This window comes from Octodon degus, unplaced genomic scaffold (assembly GCF_000260255.1).
Source record: "Octodon degus isolate 3935 unplaced genomic scaffold, OctDeg1.0 scaffold00111, whole genome shotgun sequence".
Classification (NCBI taxonomy): Eukaryota; Metazoa; Chordata; class Mammalia; order Rodentia; family Octodontidae; genus Octodon; species Octodon degus.
The window spans coordinates 3,191,434-3,207,077 of record NW_004524687.1 but is presented as its reverse complement, the minus strand read 5'-3'; the positions used below and the strand labels follow the sequence as shown (position 1 = coordinate 3,207,077).

General features: G+C 36.5%; 1 protein-coding gene and 1 pseudogene across 6 annotated transcripts in view; one reads left to right on the top strand and one right to left on the bottom strand.

Annotated features, from left to right (window-relative positions):
• The window catches only part of Zmym2 (zinc finger MYM-type containing 2), a 152,243-nt gene that overhangs the window by 129,470 nt on the left and 7,129 nt on the right, over positions 1-15,644 (top strand). For all 6 annotated transcript variants that reach the window (XR_002817657.1, XM_023699117.1, XM_004639375.3 and 3 more), the window contains 5 exons: positions 2,086-2,211; positions 2,926-3,020; positions 5,110-5,278; positions 5,669-5,820; positions 15,421-15,535. Coding sequence is in view for 5 of the 6 variants with exons in the window: in XM_023699117.1 (XP_023554885.1) it covers positions 2,086-2,211; positions 2,926-3,020; positions 5,110-5,278; positions 5,669-5,820; positions 15,421-15,535 (657 nt within the window). In the remaining variant the exon portion in view is untranslated. The remainder of the gene's footprint in view (positions 1-2,085; positions 2,212-2,925; positions 3,021-5,109; positions 5,279-5,668; positions 5,821-15,420; positions 15,536-15,644) is intronic.
• On the bottom strand, positions 9,240-9,545 carry LOC105743261 (annotated as a pseudogene).

Here is a 15,644-nt window from a genome sequence, read left to right as displayed (position 1 = left end):
GAGAGAGAGGAGAGAGATGATCCAAACTCTTTATTTTGTAATAACTGTACCAAATTTGTTTTGTTCCTTATATTAGTAAAATAGTATGTATTATCTAAGCCAGAAAATATCTTAACCTCTGCTAGGACATGACTTGCTACCTGGTGTAGATGATTCTACATGGGTATGTTTTGGATGATTCTAAGTCTCTTAGAATATTTATGTTTCCCCTTAGCCTTCTGGTGATACCTTCTTTTAGCTATGAGCTGCTTAGCTTCTTTTGTCCTTTGGTCAGTGATGGCAAACCTTTTGGAGTTTTCAGTGATGCAAATAGGTCCCTGTAGTACATGTGCCTTAGGCTTACCAGCACCATTCTAGCACATTGAAAACATCTAGCTTTTCAGTTATAGTATTTCATAGTTGTAGTAGCGTTTCTGAAGCACTCACTATATCAAAGAGTAATGAATTTAATTTAGTGGGATGCAACGAAGTTTTTTTGTTTGTTTTTAAAAAATGGGGATTGGGGAGATAGCTCAGTAGAATAAGTACTTGTGTGGCAAGCGCAAGGGCCTGAGTTCAATCCCCGGTTCTGCCAAAAAATAAATAAATAAATAAAATTAAAATGGCATAAATCAAGGGGCAATTGTTAGTGCAAATCCATCATAGAAAGGGTAAATACTGTTTTGTGAAGCCTTTGATTTCAGTTTGCATGTCTGTTTATCTTTCTGTCTCCCACTATCATCCTGTAGTTAAGTATTGGATAATATGTATTTCCTCCCTTGGCTACAACAGGAAGAATTTAGCAAGTGGAACACTTGAAGCTCTTTGAAAATAAGCATATGTTAAAAAAAAAAATTAAAAAAAAGAAAAAAGAAAAAAAAAAAGAAAATAAGCATATGTTGAATAATATGGTAGAATTCTATATCAGAATTCAAATAGAGGGGCTGGTGAGATGACTCAGTGGTCTAAAGCACCTACTTAGAACAAGCTTAGCAAAGCACTGGGACTGCGGTTCAATCCCCCAGCACCACTTGCCAGCCAGCCCCGCCCCCTGGTGGGCTGAGCTGGCCACACACACACACATAAATAAAATTAAAAAAAAAATTCAAATAGAATGTTTGGTAATTGCTATTATTTGGTAATTGCTATTATTTATCCTCACTTTATTTCTAGTCAGAGATTGCTTTTGGTAATACTATGCATATTGAAATAGTTCAACTATCAAAGCGTAACTTTTGAAGAGGAAAAGTCAAAATTTCTGATTTTTGAATTTAATATTTCTAATTATGAAGTTCAAAGTACTTTATATATTCTTCCCCTATGGCATTCTTATGAGTTTTAGTACTTCATTTAAAATTAAATGACTGGGGCTGGTTAGATGGCTCAGTGGTCTAAAGCACCTACTTAGAACAAGCTTAGCAAAGCACAAGGACCGCGGTTCAATTCCCCAACACCACATGCCAGCCAGCCCCGCCCCCTGGGGGGCTGAGCTGGCCACACACACACACACACACACACACACACACAAATAAAAAAAAAATAAAAAACATTAAATGACTGGGCTGGTGAGATCGCTCAGTGGTCTAAAGCACCTACTTAGAACAAGCTTAGCAAAGCACAGGGGACCGCGGTTCAATCCCCCAGCACCACATGCCAGCCAGCCCCGCCCCCTGGTGGGCTGAGCTGGCCACACACACACAGACACACACAAATAAATAAAATTTAAAAAAAATAAATTAAATTAAATTAAATGACCTAGGGCCGGCCAAATTGCTCAGCCGAATGAAGCACCTGCAAGCAGGCACAGGGCCCAGGGGACCCCCTTCCTGCCAGCCGCACCCCTGGGACATGCAGAGATGCCAGTTGAGACTGGGTGAGGTGGGCGCACCTGTAATCCCAGCCCTTGGGAGGCTGTAAACAAGCGAATCACTATGAGTCTGATCTAGTAGTGAGAGCCTGAACACCCTGTAGACCCTTCTCTAAAAAATAAAATAAATAAAATTAAATGGCTCAAAAAAATTAGATGTTTTAATTTTAGCAGATTAAACATAGATCTTGTTGAGAGTTTCTATTTTGCTTCCTAATGAAATTATGGATTGATTACAGGTGTAATTATTGAAACGGATATAATTGATTCAGATCTCATGAAGAACTCAGAACCAGAGACACAGTCCAGCATGCCTGATGTACCATATGAACCAGATTTGGATATTGAAATAGATTTTCCTAGAGGTACTCATAATGTGACTTTATGATTGTTGAATTATGTTGTGGAGCCTTAATTGTAGTTATGATCATTAACCATTTAATGTTTATATCTACTTACAGTATTTCATATGCTTTGTCTTTTTTATTTCCTCCTGCAGTGCTGGAATGTGTTCTATAATTGAGCTACTTTGAGTTTAAGAAAACAAAAAAACTTTCTGAAAGTAATTCATTATGAAAAGTTGAAGATAGAAAAACCTAAATGTGTCTTTTATTTAAAAATATTGATAGCATTTTTCTTAGGGCATTTGGAAATTAAGTTCACTTTCAAGGGGGATATTTTCACATTTTCTATAAGAAATGTTACTTTTAAAATTAGTTTTTGAGTCTGCAAGTGGATGTCAAATACTTGAGTAGAATGTTAAATGTTTTTGGAAGACAGATTTGTACAAGAACCCTTTAGATCTTATAACTGAGTTTCAGCATGTAGTACTTTTTCTGGAACACATTTCCATGAAAATTCCATGTTTATAATTGCTGATGCAGTTTTTTTGGAGTCTGAATAGGGTTTATCAGAACTCAGGCCATTTTGGGCACAGCATGTCATGCACTTCCCAGATTGGCTCAGGTTATCCTCATATAAATGCTTGTTCATATTCTGTGGTTATTGTTTTTTGACTTCCTTATGTAATGTAAGTCTGTGCTATTACACTTGAAATAAGAGTTTTCTTGATTTGTCAGCTGCTGAAGAGCTTGATATGGAAAATGAATTTTTATTACCACCTGTGTTTGGAGAAGAATATGAAGAACAACCCAGACCTCGATCTAAAAAAAAGGTACAAAGTTTAATAGGTTTCTTTGTTTGTTTGTTTTTGTTTTAATATATTTGGTACAGGGTCTCACTACACAGCTCAGACTCATAGTGATCCTCCTGTTTTCAGCCTTCTTATCATTGGGATTACAAGCATGTGCCACCATGCCTGGTCTCCATGGCTGGCTCGTCATGCCCAGAAGTAGTGCCTGTGCAGCATGTGGTGCTAGCGATTGAACCCCAGTCTCTGTGCTTCTGTGCTTGCCTAAGTCCATTGAGCTATCTCATGGGCCCTAATAATATTCTTTTCTTTCTTTCTTTCTTTTTTTTTTTTTTGTGTATTTAGTACTGGGTCTCACTACACAGATGAGGCTCATAGTGATCCTCCTGTTTTCAGCCTTCTAACCACTGGGATTACAGGCACACACATGCCCAGTCTCGGTCCCCATTTGAGTGTGCCCTGGGGACGGGGCCAGCATGGCATTCTAGGGATTGAACCTCGGCCAGTGTGCTCTGTCTGCCTAAGCAGGCTCCTAATAGTATTCTTGCATTCATTTAATATCTGTTTATAGCAGTCTCCACATATAACACAGAGAATGTACTGGTCATTTGGTATGCTTGATATTATGAGAAGTTAAGTGTGTTTTTTAAAAATGCTACAGAATTTCCAATTAATAAAAATGGCTTAGACATAGTCGTTACATTTTAGAAGGGTAAATATTATATTACCTTTCACTGTTTTGTTTTGTTAAGACAGGGTCTCACTGTGTAGTTCAGGCTGGCTGATTCTCCTTCCTTGGCTTCCCAAATGCTGGGATTACAATAATGTACCACTACACCTGTCTGTCTTTTAGTTTTTCTTTTTTCTTTTTTTTTTTTTGCAGAACAGGGGATTGAACTCAGGCCTTTGTGTTTGCCAGGCAAACGCTTATTCCACTGAGCCATCTCCTCAGCCCTGTCTTTTAGTTTTTCTTTTAAAATTTATCATTATGAAAGGGTAAAAGTGGAAATAAGTTGCTGGAAAAGTAAAGTTGTTTGATAAAGGAAAGATATTTACTAGGAATCTATTTTTTTCATAGTTGTTTTTCATTAGATTGACCACCTAAGATGAGGTGCAGTTTATTAAGCATGCCGACATACTAAAGTACATCTGACAGTTTGAACACTCAGATGAACAAAATTTATTTATTAACAGGTATAATTATTTTAATGTTCTATTAGCAGTCTAGATCAAAATCAGAAGACACCATGAGAGAGTCAAACCTTTCAAAATTTCCCCATGAGAAAAAATGTTTTTCAAATAATTAAAAAATGCTTACTTTCAACTGAGCCATCTCCCTGGCCCCCAAAAAATTCTTACTTTCAATAAAAAAATTTTTTTCTTGAAGTGTTTGTGAAGGGAAGGTGAAATCTTATTTGATACATATATTAATTAACTCCAAATGGGTCATAGACTCAATTGTAAAAGTAAGAATATAAAACCATTAAGAAAGGCCTAGGGTCCAGAGAGGTAGCTCAGTGGAATAAAGGTCTGAGTTTGATCCCTGGTACCACCAAAGAAAACAAAGGCCTAAACCTTCATGACCTTCTGATAGATGTTTTGATAAACACTAAAAGCATAAAGAATAAATTGTAAAAAGGATAAATTGGACTGATAAATTCACTGCATTACCAGCAGTACCATCAAAAAGATAAAAGGAGGAGAATGGGATGCAGTGGTAGAACATTTGTCTAGCATACGAGAGGCCTGGTTTGATCTCCAACCTTGTTTGAAAAAGAATGCTGTAAAAAAAAAAAAGAAAGAAAAAGAATGCTGTAAACCAGGTGTGGTAGTGCACGTATGTAATCCCAGTTCTTCAGAGGCTGAGGTAGGAGAATCTTTACAAGTTTGAGAGCAGCTTGGACTACGAGCTCAAGGCCAGCCTAAACTGCATAGTGAGACCTTGTCTCAAAAAGACCCCCTCCCCCCCCAAAAAAAAAAGAAAGAAAGAAAAGGTGAATTTGCTTTTGTTGAGAGATGACTTAAAGTCATAAAATACTTTAAAAAAAAAAAAGAAAAGTCATAAAATAATGTAGGTTTAATAAGGATTTACAATGGTGTTTCACTAATATAGGGAGCCAAGAGAAAAGCTGTATCAGGATACCAGTCTCATGATGATAGTTCTGACAACTCAGAATGCAGCTTTCCTTTCAAATACACATACGGTGTAAATGCATGGAAACACTGGGTCAAAACAAGGCAACTTGATGAAGATCTCTTGGTATTAGACGAACTAAAATCTCGTAAGTGTTTTTATTTTTCCTGAATCTCATTGAAAACGAAGGTTTCTTACCTGTTGCTGCCTTTAGTTACAAAATGCTAAGTGTGGCTTGACATAGTTTTAATTGCATTTTATTTTAGTTCAAAATTCTTAGAACCACTTCCCCAATATGATTATAAAGATGTGTATACTAATAAAATTAAAAATATCAAAATTCTTAGAGTAAATCAGTATGAAGAATTTCTTTTTTGTTGTTGTTGTTTGGCAGAACCAGGAATTGAACTCAGGCCCTTGCGCTTGCTAGGGAAGCATTTTTTCTACTAAGCCATTTCCCTGGTCCCGAATTTCTTAACCTTAAGTAATATGCAGGTTTAATAGCAATTACTGATTTTTAGTTTATATATTTTTTTAGCTAAATCAGTAAAGTTAAAAGAAGATCTACTGTCTCACACCACATCAGAACTTAACTACGGGTTAGCGCATTTTGTCAATGAGATCCGACGACCAAATGGAGAAAATTACGCACCTGATAGCATCTATTATCTTTGCCTTGGAATACAGGAGGTTAGTAATTTGTTGACTGCTTTCAAATACAACATTATTAAAAGCTCATGTGGTAGTGCTTGGAGAGAAAAATGTACATCCACTGGCTGGCTTACTAGGAAAGACAAAAACTTAAATCTATTTAGAAATACCACGGTATTATAGAAGGTTTTCTTAGTGACTATAACATAGTACATGTATTCTTAAAGCCTCAAGTTCTTCAAGACAGAGCATTAAAACCAAAAAGAATTTGTGGGGAAAATAAATAAGGTATGGGCAAGCTACTCAGAACCCATGCATCTTTTGTACCCAGTATAAAACAGTTGTATTTTTACCACCATATATAAATGATAATTACGATGACATTTCTTCCTTACCCGTGTGCAAATAAATTAATTCACATTATGGAGCATATTGTGTAGCCAGATCTGACTGTTGACCTGCATTGACCTGCATTTGCACAGAGAAATGTCTTATCTTTGTGTATAGAAGTTCTGTTTCACTTTGTGTATCTGATGTTTTTTAAATTGTTAAATTACATAACTGCTTACTAACTTTGGGGCATCATGTCCTAAACACAGATCATTCTTGGGGCTTAGGTAAACTTCATCCACATGTCTATGAATCTAAGTGTTTTCCACAGTAAACATGAAGATCAAGGTTAAAAAGGAGATGTAATTCTCAACACATTCTACAGGTTTAGCCCAGAGTTCAGAAGGGATCGTTAGCTTCAAATCTGTTGTATTTTAAAATGTGGTAATGGAAGGGAGAGTTCTTAACTGTTTTGTTTATAGACCTAAAATGTAATGTTATGGTACTAACATGTATTAGATACTGAAATAAATTAGTGGAAAAAAACCTATAATTATTTCAGTTTGTTATTTTACTTGCATTTTAATTAGGATAGATAAAATTGCTTAAGATTATGTAAGTGTGACTGAAACAGTAGTATCTGGCTGTAAATTATTTTATATTTAAGGGCTATCACATATTTCAGTAGCTATCTAAAAGAAATATATTAGATTTTATTTTCCTTTGATAGGTTTATATACATATGGAGCCACTTGCTTTAGTGATGTACTTGGGTGCTGTCCTTCATAGTCTGCCACTATTTACAGTTCAGTATGTTTCTTAATGTACTAATGTTTCCTCACAGAAATTTATTTATTGCTGAGCTGTATGCACAAAAATGATTGAAGGGGCCAGGGAGATGGCTCAGTGGAATAAGCACTTGCCTGGCAAGCACAAGGGCCTGAGTTCAATCCCTAGTTCTGCTAAAAAAAACAAACAAAAAAGATTGAGAGCCAGTTTTTGTTTCTTGTGGGGAGGTTGTGCACAGAAATGATTGAAATGACAAATTTTATTTTATTTTTTAAATTTTATTTGTGTGTGTGTGTGTGTGTGTGTGTGTGTGACCAACTCAGCCCACCAGGGAGCGGGGCTGGCTGGCATGTGGTGCTGGGGGATTGAACTGCGGTCCCTGTGCTTTGCTAAGCTTGTTCTAAGTAGGTGCTTTAGACCACTGAGCCATCTTACCAGCCAGACAAATTTTATTTTATATATTGACCAAAGTTTAAAAAATTGTGCACTATGTTTTGCTCTGACACATTTGTACCTACTTGATTTATTTGCACATATGGTGTTTACAAAGCAGCTTTAACCCATTTATGCTGAATATTGCAGTTTTTAAAAATTTTGTATGAAATTCAAATATGTAACCTAGAAAAATTCAAGGAACAAGAATTTGAAGAGACAACAGTTAACCACTAGGAAGAATGCATGCAATGTGTTAATTCTTGAAACTGTCCTATCAATTTGGTTTAAAACTGTCTCATTGCTATTTGTTTCTCAATAAAAAAAGAGAGAAAAAAAAGAATTTGAAGAGAAAAAATTATATTGTGTTCTATTATTGCAGGTGTTAAAAAAATGGGTCAGTAAGCACTAAAGGGTTAAAATCATGACTCAACATAAAATTGATACCTAAAATATACAAAAAGTCATGCTTTTTAATCTTATTTCAAGTATATATATAGAAACAGAAACTATAGAAGAGCCTTTTCTGGGGCTGGGGAGATGGCTCAGTAGAATAAGCGCTTGCCAGAAGGGTGTGAATTCAACCCCTGGTTCCACAGGAAAAAGAAAAAAAGGAAAGAAAAAATCTGATAAGGCAGCCAGGAAGGATGTGTCCCTTTTTCTTAGTTTTATTTTTTTTTTTTTTTTTTTTTTTTTTTTTGGGGGACCCGGGGTTAAAACCCGGAAGTTGGGTGGGGTTTTTTTGTTTTTTGGGGTTTTTTTTGTTAAATTTCTTCCATACTGGTGGTTTGCACTGAACTACATTCAAGCCCTTTTAAAATTATTTTTGAAACAGGATCTTGCTAAGTCGCTCAGGCTGGTCTTGAATTTGTGGTCCTCTTGTCTCAAACTCCAGAGTGCTGGGAAAAGAGGTGTACACTACCGTTCTAGACCTGATAAGTCTAGTAAAAGACATTTTTAGGTGTAATGACTGAGTCTGGTGCATGTATACAAGACTAAGAAGCTATTTCTTTAGGAATTGGTACTTTTGTTTCTGAAATAGGCTTACTAAAGAAGATACTGAATCATAAGAAAAATTCCTTTGTTTATTTGAGACAAGTTTCTCGATGTAGCTCAGGCCACCCTTGAATTTACTAATGTAGCCTGGGTTGGACTCAAGCTCATAGTGATCCTCCTCCCTCAGCCTCCCAGTTTTAGGATTAAAAGGCATGTGGCACCACACCATGATGTTGCTTTCATAAAAGTTGAAGATCTAATTTATTGCTTATTTACTTTTGTTTTTCTGTGAATTACTCTTTTGGTTTATTTTTAGGTTCAGATTTCTTTCTTTCTTTCTTTCTTTCTTTCTTTCTTTCTTTCTTTCTTTCTTTCTTTCTTTTTTTGGCAGAACCGGGGATTGAACTCAGGCCCTTACACTTGCTGGGGAAGGGCTTATTCTACTGAGCCATCTCCCCAGCCCTCTTTTTTAAAAACAGACCTCATGAGACTTGTTTTATATTTTTATGTTTTTTTGCAGAACTAGGGATTGAACTCAGGTCCTTTTGCTTGCCAGCAAGTGCTTATTCCACTGAGCTATCTCCCCGGCCCCTTGTTTTATATTTTTAAACAGTGATCAGATGGTTTTGCTAATCCTTCTTTGAGTGGTTAATTCTATAAACATTAGTTAAGTGTCTATTTACTGGGCCCTGGAATTTTTTATTTTTTTTATTTTTTTATTTTTTGGTGGAACCTGGGATTGAACTCAGGCCCTTGCACTTGCCAGGGAAGCGCTTATTCCACTGAGCCATCTCCCCAGCCCACCTGTATTTTTTTTTTTTTTTTTTTGTAAAGACTGCTTTATTGGTGACAATTAGTACAAGTCGATAAATATTGATCCCCAACGAAAAACTCAGTTAGTTATCATATTATTGATCCAGAGAGCCAACTGGAACCGAGCCACATAATTACTGAATTGCCTGAAATCATTCCGGCTTCTTGGGAAATGATGCCATAGCCAGCTGGTATATGGCATACACCATTCCACCCACTGTGAGAATCATAGTGGCTCTATACAAGAGGGCATCAGCTGCCCCACCCTTTAGATGCACTGGAATTCCATTGTCCTACTGAAAAAGCTTCTATTTCTGTGGAACTTTATTTTCAAAATGCCTGCATGCAGCAGTGCTGATGGTCCTCTGAGAAAGCTGTCGGAGAGCCAGCAGACTCCGCAGCATCTTGCCAGTTACAGCGCGCCAGCCGGAACACCCGACCACCAGGAACTCCGGGATTTTTTTTTTTTTTTTTTAAACTTCCTTTTTGTGTGTGTGTGTGTGTTTAGTATAGGGTCTACAGGGTCTTACTACACAGATCTGGCTCATAGTGATCCTCCTGTTTTCAGCCTCCTTGCCGCCACACCCAGTCTCAGTCACCCGGCTCAGCCCACCTTGGGGGCAGGGCCTGCACGGCTTGCCAGGGATCAAATCCCATTCCCTAGGTCTGCCTAAGCAGGTGCTTTAATCCACTAGCTGGCCTTGGACCCTGAGTATTGAACTGGGCTTTGGGGATTAAGCTAAGCTTATTGATAGTTTATTGTGTTTATTTACTGCTCATTGTTTCCATGCACTGCCTGAAGTGTTGGACATATTGTTTAATCTCTTTTAACAACTAATTATTTATTATTTGGTACAAGATCTCACTAGCAGCTCAGATTTTAGTGATCCTCAGGTGTGCGCCACCATGCCTAGTTTCAGTGGCCAGTTTGGCCCAGGGTCAGCATGGCATGCAGTACTGGGGAATCAAACTTGGATCCTTGCACTTGCCAGGCAGGTGCTTAGACTGCAGAGCTATCTCCCTGTCCTTAACAGCTATTATTATTACTTTTATATTTGTTTTCAAGACAAAGTCACTCTATGTGGTATAATATGGCCTTGAACTTGCTTATGTATCTCAGGCTGGCTTGGAACTCATGGTGATCCTTTTACCTCAGCTTCCTAAGTGTTGGGATTACAGGTGTGTGCTGTCATACCCAGCACTATTACCATTTCTTTGATGAGGGAGTAAAATAGCTTTCTAGTTGTATATATCATAGTTCATAAACTTGAATCCAGTAGCAATGATTATATAAGTAACTCAGAATTGGGACAAGTAAAATCTACCTGAATGTATAATATGAAAATATATAACAGTTTTTATTTTATTTTTTTATTATTTTTGTTTCTTTCCATAATTTTATTGAAAGACAACAAATCAAATTGGTATGACAGTTTCAATAATTAACACATTGTGTACTCTCTTCCTAGTGGATATTTGCTGTTACACCTTTTTTTTTTTTTTTTTTGGTGGAACCAGGGATTAAACTCAGGCCCTTGCGATTGCCAGGGAAGCATTTATTCCACTGAGCCATCTCCCCAGCCCCTGTTATAGCAGTTTTTAAATTGAGGTGTTATCTGTTGTGTTTGCCCACACACATACTCCAGGACCTTTGCACTGAAGTTACCTCAGGTCTTTTTATTTTGTGTTTGTTTTGTTTTGTTTTTTAAATTTAATTTTATTGAGAAACAAATAGCAATTTGTTTTATTTTTGAGACAGGGTCATACTACTTAGTTAAATTCACTGTATAGCCCAGCCTGACCTCCCAAGTGTGGAGAGTACAGGCATGCACCACCAAACCCAGCTATTTTGTGTTTTTTTGTTTTGTTTTGTTTTGTTTTGTTTCCAGAACCAGGGGTTGAACTCTGGCCCTTGTGCTTGTCAGGCAAGCGCTTATTCCACTGAGCTATCTCCCCAGCCCCCTATTTTATGTTTTTGAGACAGAATCTCCATGAGTTGCTGAATTGCCCATGGTGGTTCTGGAGCTTAAGATCTTCCTGCCTCAGTCTTGCAGAGTCCTGGGATTGTAGCATGTATAACAATGCCTGTCTTATAGTTGAGTTTTGGAGAAAATGTAGAAATTTACTAGATATAAAGGATGAAGGAAAAACAGTTCCTACTGGAAGAGAAATGTATACAATGGTACATTTTCTAAGGAACTGCTTATTATGGCTGAAATGCAGAAAAATGAAGTGGAATTTGGGGGTAAGAATACAGTAGATAGTCTTACCACAAACATTCCTTGATAAACGTTTAGTCTTCATCTTTTATCCAAAGGGCGGGACTAGCTGGCATGTGGTGCTGGGGATTGAACCGTGGTCCCTGTGCTTTGTTTAGCTTAGCTTGTGCTAAGTAGGTGCTTTAGACCACTGAGCCATCTCACCAGCCCCTCCACCACTCATTTCAGTATAACTGCATTTCATTTGTGTAAGGATAAAACCCGGAGCCTTAAGTACATTAAGCAGAAATTTTATCAACCGACTACTTCATCAGTCTAGCTTTTTAGTTGTTCTATTTAATTTTTTGTTTTATTATTATTTATCTTTTTTATGTATTTAGGACAGGGTCTACTGTCTCACTAGGTAGATCGGACTCATAGTGATTCTTCTGTTTTCAGCCTTTCAAGCACTGAGATTACAGACATGTGCCACCATGCCTAGTCTTAATCATTGTCTCAGTGGCCCTGGCAAGGGGACTGGCATGGCACTACTAGAATTGAACCCCAGCTGCTGTGCTCTGCCTAAGCAGGCACTTTAGTCTGCTGAGCTATCTAGCTGGCCCTTTTTTAGTTTTTGTTTCTTTTTGTTTTTTTTACGAATATCTATTGGTTTATTGAAAGGAACAGTTAATGTTTAATTGTTTCACCAATTTTGTGGGCCTATATCTGATAATCTGAACAACTACTTTGAAAATAACAATATATAATATGACAACTACTATTTAATTCCTATCATCTTGTTTTTGGAAATTTTGTATTATTTTTAGTATTTTTAAAATTATTCTTTATTCTGTTAGTTGTTTTAAAGATCACACTTAATACTTTCCCTGGTACATAGGCAGTCAGGGCTAGAACATTATGTAAATATAAATTCGGTAGAACTACTAATTTGTAGCTAAATGAATAATTTATTTTTGTTTTTAGTGAAGTTTTGTTCGTATAACATGTAATAAAACAGTTTATTATAGAGATTTATAAATGTTTTAAATATACTCAGTGGCCCTCAGATTGTTTTTATATTCCCAACATTTCATAATTATATATGAAATATAAATTTTCTCCTTTAATGTGTCTGAACATACTTTGTAAAACCATGATTTTCCAGCTGCCTATTAACCATATTTGGTAAGACTTTCATTGTTCCATTGTTCTTAAATACTAGTGTCATATCTCTATTTTATTTTATTTTTTTAAATATTTATTTATTTGTGTGTGTGTGTGTGTGTGGCCAGCTCAGCCCACCAGGGGGCGGGGCTGGCTGGCATGTGGTGCTGGGGGATTGAACCGTGGTCCCTGTGCTTTGCTAAGCTTGTTCTAAGTTGGTGCTTTAGACCACTGAGCCATCTCACCAGCCCTTAAATAGTTTTATATATATATATTTTTAAAATTTATTTGTGTGTGTGTGTGTGTGTGTGTGTGTGTGGCCAGATTAGCCCATGAGGGGGTGGGGCTGGCTGGCATGTGGTGCTGGGGGATTGAACCGTAGTCCCTGTGCTTTGCTAAGCTTGTTCTAAGTTGGTGCTTTAGACCACTGAGCCATCTCACCAGCCCTTAAATAGTTTTATCTACCAATTTTTTTCTTTTTTTGCGGAACCAGGGATTGAACTCAGGCCCTTGCGCTTGCCAGGGAAGTGCTTATTCCACTGCGCCATCTCCCTGGCCCCCCTATCTACCAGTTTTCTACTTTGTTCTGCAAACCATTTTTAATCTGTAAGAATCGGGGCCCTTGAAATAGGACTAGTCTTAAATGAGAAGTGTTCTAAGTAAGTAGGAAAAAAGCAAGATTTCACAAAACTCTTTTAATGTTAAAATAACAGTTTAGATATATTAAGAAAAACACAGGCGCTGGTGAGATGGCTCAGTGGTCTAAAGCACCTACTTAGAACTGGCTTAGCAAGCAAAGGGACCACAGTTCAATCCCCCAGCACCACATGTCAGCCAACCCCGCCCCCTGGTGGGCTGAGCTGGCCACACACACACACATAAATAAAATAAAATAAAAAAAATAATAATCTTAAAAAAAAAAAAGAAAAACACAATATTCCTGTTTCTATCCTATTTTTAAGAAGGGGCCATTAAAAGATTTTAAATTAGCTTATCTAGTTGGTCACAGAGGTATGTGCCTATAATTCCAGCCTCTTAGGAGGCTAAATCTCAAGTTTTAGGTCAGCATGGGCAATTTAATGAATCCCTGTTTCAAAAAGTTTTGGGGCTATGGCTCACTGGTAGATTGATTAACATGCTGAAGCTTCTGGATTCAATTTCTAGTTCTATACACCAAGAAAAGATGCTTACAAGGTTAAAGTAATTATATAAGTTAAAATATTCTGGTTTTTTGTTGTCTTTGTTTTCCTTTGTGTTTAGTTGGTACTAAGGGTCAACCCTGGCCTTTGCATGTACAAGGCAAGTGCTCTGCCACTAAGCTTACTTTGATTCCCAAGCTTTTATCAGTCAGTTGTCATCTTATTTGAAAACCACTTATATGTTTTTCTACTCTTTTGGAATTATGCCAGTCATTGTGCTGTCTGACTAATAAACATCAAGTTAGATAACACAGATGATGATGACATTGTAGTCTTTGGGTCATACATAAATGGGTTATATTTTTCCTTTTCTTTTTCATGTGTCTTTTAATTTAAAATAGGAGTTTTTGTGTAGTTTATTATTGGGTATTTTTTTTAATCCAATCTGATAAATCTCTATTTTAATTAGTATGTTTAGACCAAGGATGAAAAACTTTATAAATAAAGATCTGGCGGTAAGTGTTTCGGATTTACAGGCCATGGTTGTGTCCACAGCCACCATTCAAGTGTACCATTTTTAGCAACAAGGCATCCTGGGTCAGAGGCAGGAAGGGATCTGCATAAAGATAGCAGGAGTCTACAAATGAACCAGCATCTGTATTCCCAGAAAACTTTATAGGTAGAGCACTAGTTATACCTCAGAAATTCTACTTGAAGACCTTCGTTTGCAAAGATGAGAAACATTTTAGAGACTAGATGCCCAGACTGTTACCCAGAGCCCATATATTTATTGCAAAGTACCAACACTGCAATTAAACCTGAATACTGAGTTTAGAAGAAACAATTCATACACTTGGCGCATATGCCCACCACCACTGGTTTAGAGCTTTTATTTATTTATTTATTTATTTTATTTTTTTTTTGCAGAACCGGGGATTGAACTCAGATCCTTGAATTTGCCAGTCAAGTGCTTATCTTACTGAGCCACCTCCCCAGCCCTAGAGCTTTTATATTTAATGTACTCAGTGCTATCACTGAAATAGTCTGTCATTCTGCTGGTTTATGTTGTCACCTTTGGTTTTTTTATCTTTTAAAAATGTTTTTGTGATTTCCTTTATCTGTGCAATTACTTTATAATTTATATATCAAAAAAATTTTAATAGTTGTCCCAGAATTTACAGTATACATTTTTGACTACTCATTGCCTTCAGATAATGTTATGGCACTTTGCATGTAGTTACACCAGTATATTTCTAATTCTTACCTTCCCTTGTTTGTACTATTATTAATCCCTCAAGAGGTAAACTTTGCAAACTTTAGTGTTTATACATTTCTGTGACAAATCCTTACTATGAAGATTCAATGTTTATCTTAGTGAGTAAGAGTCATAAATTTGGACTGACCCATAGGAAGAGAGTAAAGCACTGGAGACAGTAAATTTACTCATTGTTTAAAATCTGTATTTTTCTCTATAAACTAATAAATACTAGAGTCAGATACTATTTTTTTTTTTTTAATCTAGCAGGCTACAGATTCTCATCCAGGTTTTACACTCTAGGCTGTGTAGTTCAGCTTTGAGTGTTTAAGCAGCAGATTAATTGACAATTTATGATTCTTTGTGATTCATAGGCCTATACAAGAAGCCATTAATATCTCATTTTGTCATTATGCTTGCTTTTCTTAGGCATAAAGCTTTATTTTTTTCCTAAGAAATATAAAGTATAATTTTTTCACTATAAGTAACTAGTTTTTCTTTAAGAAATTTTTTTTTCTTGTAGTATTTGTGTGGTAGTAACCGAAAGGACAACATATTTATTGATCCAGGATACCAGATGTTTGAGCAAGAATTGAATAAAATACTCAGAAGTTGGCAACCAAGCATTCTTCCAGATGGTAATGCTATTTTTAATAGTTTTGCTGTGTTGAAATTATTTTTTCAGAAAGTGTATTTGAAATAATTAGAAAGTAATTAAAATTAGCAGTTCTTTATAAGTATTAACTC